Source organism: Oryza brachyantha, chromosome 6, assembly GCF_000231095.2.
Source record: "Oryza brachyantha chromosome 6, ObraRS2, whole genome shotgun sequence".
NCBI classification, from domain to species: domain Eukaryota; kingdom Viridiplantae; phylum Streptophyta; class Magnoliopsida; order Poales; family Poaceae; genus Oryza; species Oryza brachyantha.
Genome location: NC_023168.2, coordinates 9,450,218 through 9,456,337, shown reverse-complemented (window position 1 = coordinate 9,456,337; position 6,120 = coordinate 9,450,218). Strand labels below are relative to the sequence as shown.

The following is a 6,120-nucleotide window of genomic DNA, read 5'->3' as shown; positions in this document are numbered from 1 at the left end:
TGGATCAGATAACCCAACATTGTCGTATCAGAGCTTAACTTAGCCTTAATTGGTCCCATCATCCTTGGGAGAAGCCATCTAATCTTCGAATTGATCCACTTTTGGTGCAAATAATTTATTTCAGATCATATCTTACTTTTTAGGGTTCATTCACTGTTCCCGCACTGTTCACGTACTGTTTAGATTCAATCTGTATTATAATTTGTCAAATTTCACTTTCTACTAGCAGCGGGAGGATTTGCATTTATTTTGTGAAAAATTCGTCAAAAACCCCTCAGCTGCGAAACCCAAATTTCAAGAAAATCCCCAAATTCCGTAAGAAACAGGAACCCTAAATTCCCCCCAAATTATTGAATCCAATTCGATCCGGTTGAATTTGGTGGGACGAAGAAACATACCGGAGGAGGAAGTGGCCACTGTCCTTGTCCCCATGCCATGAAAGTCTCTCGGCTTCCTTGCGCGCGTTGGCGCCGTCACCACCACACCGGGAACTGGCTGCCGCCGCCGCCGCTGACTTCGGCCCGTGCGCGCGTGTGCGAGCACGCGAGTGTGATGCCGCCTCCGCTCCTCTCACGGCCATGCCGGCTCCGCCGTGCGTGCGCCACCACCATCGCCGGCCACCACGCCGACGGGAAAGGCAGCCGGCTTGGGCGCCGTCTCTGGGCGAGCTCGCCCCCCCTACCGGCGGGTGATGAGCCGCGTCTCTGGCGCAATCCTTTTTTTAATTTATTTAAATTTCAAATTTATTTATTACTTTAGCCCATTTAAATTCTTAAAATTTAAGATTTACTTATATTTATTATTTCATATGCTATCAAATTCAGTCAAAATTTTATGACCATTTAATATATTTATGGTTAAGCGGAACCAACGGGAAATTTGACCAGAAAGAAATATTTTTGATATAAGATATATGAGCAAAGTTGTTTATGGTTTCATGTCAATAATTTATTTGTTTTTTCTTCTTAATTATTATCTGCCCAACGGTGATATAATTAGGAAATTTATTTTGTGACATGATCTATTCTGCCCAACGGTGATTAGATTGTGGAATTTATAATTTTATTATTAATTGAGTCTACTCAGATTGATTTCATATACTTTACTAATATTTATAATTACATGATTTTAGTTATCGGACAGCTTAAGGTCACTGAGCCCCTTGATGTCACGAAGCGTGTTGAATATTTCAGGGAGATCCAGGTGGACATGGACTTTCCTTGCCATTAATTTCACGTACAGTTTCTGTTTTTTATGAATGTTTTGCCAGATATTCTTGTGCTGGAATATAACTTTTAGATTTAGCTTCTGGTAGACAATGATTTATAAGGATATAATCAGTAGTCAGGTTTATCAACGTAACAACGTTGCTGCTTTTTATGAGTGACCCTTAATTCCTATGATTCTATAAAGACTTACATTAGTGTTATAAAAAAAGTCAATTGACCATTACATTTGTGATATATTTTTGTCGAGGAAGAAACCCTATACTAATACAGAAGCCAGCAAGATGAAATTGAGGCAAAATTTTTTGAAGAGCGAGATGCGCATGAAGCGAAGTACCAGAAGCTTTATGAACAGTATACAAAGGTACTCTTGTTTTTTTTCTGCTTCATTAAATATGTGAATATTATTACCTTTATCATTTTATTTTGTACAAGATGCTGAACTTACACTCCCTTGCCGGTTTTCCAGAGGTATAACATTGTAAATGAAGTTGTGGAAGTTGATGGAATAAATGCCAAACCAGCCAGTGAAAATGCTGCTGAGGGGAAATATGCAGATGGTACCGTATCAAAGTTTTCATTTCAACTATTTAATGGTCCACATTCTGATTTATGATTAAACCTTTTTTCAGCTAAAGATATATCTATATATGTACGAGAACTGGATTTTGCAAATAATTACACATGCATGCAAATAATTACACATGCATGTATATATGTATGAGAACAGTGAGCAGTTCTCCACCGTTACTATAATCCGTACCCCTTCAACACCAACCATTTTAGTTATCACAATGCCTGATCATGCAAGATTGTATTTGTAAGTATTCTCAAAGCCTTCTATTATTCAAATTCATGTTTACTTGAAAATAGAAATTTATGATTTGATATATTTTTCATCACAATATACCATATCAACATGTCTAGAAACAGTATATGCATTAATCAGTCAATCAAATAAAAACATATTTTCCAAATAAAAAAATACTGGTCACTTTTTAAAATTGTAATTAAATCGATATTTTTAATTAAATAAAATTTATCATTAAATCGATATCACTATATTTTCAACATTCGCTGCACATATTTGGATAGGGATGAAGTTTCTAAAATTTAGTTTTTCTATTTTTTTCAACGTTGTATTGAAGTGAACACTAAATAATTGGATTCATCAAATAAATTAATAATACCGTTTCCGCATATTTTCATTCATATATTTGGAATTTGTCCCTTTTCCGTGTTAAAAAAAACTCAAGCTCAAATACAAAATTGCAAATGGACATTGTGGCCAGCTATAATCTTAAAACGAGTATTTTATAATTTTCCAAGTTATATTTAAGCCCGTCACAAAGCACGGTCATTTTGCTAGTATATATATATATATATATATATATATATATATATATATATATATATATATATATATATATATATATATATATATATATATATATATATATATATATATATATATATATATATATATATATATATATATATATATATATATATATATATAATATATATATATATATATATATAATTTGGTTTGGAGGGTCATTTGGAGTTGCTCTATAACTAACCATAGTTCTCAGTGTAGCCTAGGCCTTGCCCAACAAAACATTAATCGTTTAGCTAGTCCCAGTCCCAATGAGGTATCCAAGCAGGTCCATATATTCAACGTACATGGGCTAAAACCACTCAACCGCTTGGATTTTCTTGATGGGCTGTATAATCTACTTAATTTTAAGGCTTTTCACTTACGTCTTCTATATATTCAACGCCTCGATTGAAGTGGGCTAAAAGCACTCAACAGCTACAAGTATAATGCTTATACCTATATATATATTAGGATGTTTCTTGCTTTTTGATGAAGGAATTCTGTAGCAAACAAGCACAATAACACAACTTTGATATAATTTAATCCAAAGTACTCTACATACATCTCATGAACATATATCCTCTATCACCACATCGTTCAATACTCCAGCATTCGAGCTTTGTCACCACAGATTTATGTCCCATCTAGGATTTTAGATCACAGTTGTTGGGCTCACTGTGTGCATAGAAGAAATTGTAGGCATGCCAGTGGAAAACATATCCTACTTATTTATTTGGTAATCCAAACTTTTTTCCATAATTACTTACCATGTTTCTGTAGAAAGTATTGCTATATTTCTTACATCCATTTAGGATATAATATATTCCAATATAAAGATGGATTTATTATAAGCACCAAGTCATATTTATCCATATCAGATCTTTCTGGCAACCAATCGGCGGCGAAACTCTCCAAGAGCCCATATGGGGAATAAGTTGCGGTAGTTTCCATAATTGTAGCAGAAGGAACTGTTGAAGCATCCAACATGTTCCTGTACAAAAGGTACAATTCATATATTGTTATATATTATTAGATGCTAATGGCCTGCTATCAATGGCTGCTGATTTTATTCACAAGATTTTCTCACAAGATATTGCTTGTATTTATTCCGTGCTCTTGTGGATACTTTACAAAAATCGAATCGATATGCTCAATTTACAGTATCATTTATCTGTAGTGTTTTATGCGTCGAACGATTGCAAAAGAGTGACTAATTTGCAAGGTCTGAATTGACCATTGGCTGGGTGCAACGCTTCTCTCGCTCTCTCTCTTCTTTTTTTTTTTACAAATAGCAGACAAGTTCGTTCTCATCAAAGGGCACATTTGAATAGAATTTAAGAGATAAAATTTGGGGAAAAGAAGGAAGGGCATCAAACTGCATTTTGGTTTACTTTTAACTTGACCTCAACAAGACAACACAAAAAACGACAGGTTTTTATGTTTAGGGTAAATGGATTCGACCCCACAACATTCTCCCTATATTACTTTTGCTTGTTACATTAAGAACATTAACTATTATGTTTCTATATACTCCGGAGCTGTTAGATGTCAGATTTGTAAGGAAAATTTGAAGAAAACCTATCATGCACATACAATGAATTGATGTGTCCAATGTAACATAGGTCTACATGCACTAATAATTTTGTTCCATGAAAACATGATATTCAAACAAGTGTTGTAGCATCACAGGCCCAATTCCACACAGTGATGGCATAGCTGATGTTTATTGGTAGGATACATTCATGTTTGTAGGATCATGATATATAGGTAGATACTTCAAATTTGTTAGCATAAACAAGCTAAGATCTATAGCATCATTTTATAATAACCGATTCTTTGTAAGACCTCGTTAACTACTCCCTCCAGTTCTTTATATTTGACGCTATTGATTTTTGGATCTACGTTTCTTCATTCCTCTTGTTTAATTTTTTTTGCAAATATGAAAATTATAAGTAATGCTTAAAGTATGTTTACGAAAAAATCAAATGACAAAAATAATTTTATAATTATATATTTTTTGATAAGATTAGTGCTCAAACGTAGATCTAAATGTCAATGACACCAAATTAATAAAAATAGAGAGTACTCATTACCACTACGAGATCCTTTCTACGCACTCGTGGATAGAAATTCAGGTCATCCACTGATAAAAAATATCAGTTATATGTGTCGATTGTTAACACATATAATATGCGTGTTGAAGAAATTCAATTTACGATGCGTTGAGTAAATTCCCACGAAAAAACACATATACTCACTTGTTGGGGAAACTCGCCAGATTCCAGTTGCATATTTATCAATTCTTTTGCGGCATCATACAGTGGTGTCAGGTCTCGTTCAGCCTGGTTAGAATGCCCCCCGATATAAAAAAAACGTCAATTGGATATCACAGATGATCCATGTAATTAAATTATTTGTACCTACTCAAATGGACAATAAATAAAACATACTTGCCCAGCATATATCAAAGCCAACATTGCCCAAGCTGTGTTCACTGCATGAGGACGATTAGCGTTCACGTAAACCTGCAAAATATGAGTGCGAGTGTTCAAAGGACTACATGTAATCATATTTACAAAGCAATACATAGCTACTAGCCAGTGGTGCATATAGAAGCGATAATTCATACTCCTCCTGTCCCCTAAATGTTTGACGCCGTTGATTTTTTTATACACGTTTGACCCATTCGTAGTATTTAAAAATTTTACATAATTATTAATTATTTTTATATCATTTCATTTATTTTTAAATATACTTTTATGCACATATATAGTTTTACATATTTTGAAAAAAATTGAATAAGACGAATGATCAAACTTGTATAAAAAAGTGAACGGCGTCAGATATTTAGGACGGAGGTAGTATAACGAAATTGAAATTTTCACTGCCATATATACCACATTTTAGATGAACAAATATCAAATTAGGAACGACCTTCTAAAAACATGAGAAAGCATATATATACCGTTAGATAATTAAGAAAAAGAATTACCCAAGTTTCATTAGAAAGATAACTTTCACCCCATCCGCCCGTACTTAGCTGGTTTGACAATAGAAAGTTGCATGCTTTCCTAATGGAAGAGCTGTTTTCATATGTTCGCCCGGCAGAAACTAATCCTTTTATGGCAAAAAATGTCCCATAAGTGAAGCATATACCCCAAGTGCCAAACCTGTTTGAAAAACATTAAGAAATCTAGCTAGTGACTAACTGCATGCGAGCGTCCGTCATGAGTTAAAACAACTTTCACAAACAAACAAACAACATGAAATTACGTACCATGATCCATCCTTCCGTTGTTCCCGCTCAATAAATTTGGAAGCACTTTTAATACATTTTTCTATTTCTCCACTGCGATACACTGGATAAAGTTCTCTAATCATAATAAGAGCTTGAAGTACTGACGATGTGCATTCGACAGATCTATATATATAATGATTGGAATTGATGGGTTAGCTCCTATATTATACTATAATTTAAGGTGATATCTTTTCAAGGAAGAGGGTATGTTTTAT

General features: G+C 34.0%; 1 protein-coding gene and 1 long non-coding RNA gene across 2 annotated transcripts in view; one reads left to right on the top strand and one right to left on the bottom strand.

The window, feature by feature from the left end:
- Positions 1–1,131: 1,131 nt before the first annotated feature.
- Positions 1,132–2,032, top strand: LOC107304317. The gene is made up of 4 exons (XR_005812056.1): positions 1,132–1,203; positions 1,481–1,590; positions 1,696–1,786; positions 1,859–2,032. It is a non-coding gene; the product is annotated as an uncharacterized LOC107304317 (long non-coding RNA).
- A 1,449-nt stretch (positions 2,033–3,481) lies between these two features.
- The window catches only part of LOC102703694 (achilleol B synthase-like), a 43,963-nt gene continuing 41,324 nt past the window's right edge, over positions 3,482–6,120 (bottom strand). The window contains exons 14-18 of the mRNA XM_006656911.1: positions 5,885–6,028; positions 5,600–5,777; positions 5,058–5,132; positions 4,866–4,949; positions 3,482–3,598 (exon numbers count right to left, since the gene is read on the bottom strand). Of these exons, the coding sequence (XP_006656974.1) occupies positions 3,482–3,598; positions 4,866–4,949; positions 5,058–5,132; positions 5,600–5,777; positions 5,885–6,028 (598 nt within the window). The remainder of the gene's footprint in view (positions 3,599–4,865; positions 4,950–5,057; positions 5,133–5,599; positions 5,778–5,884; positions 6,029–6,120) is intronic.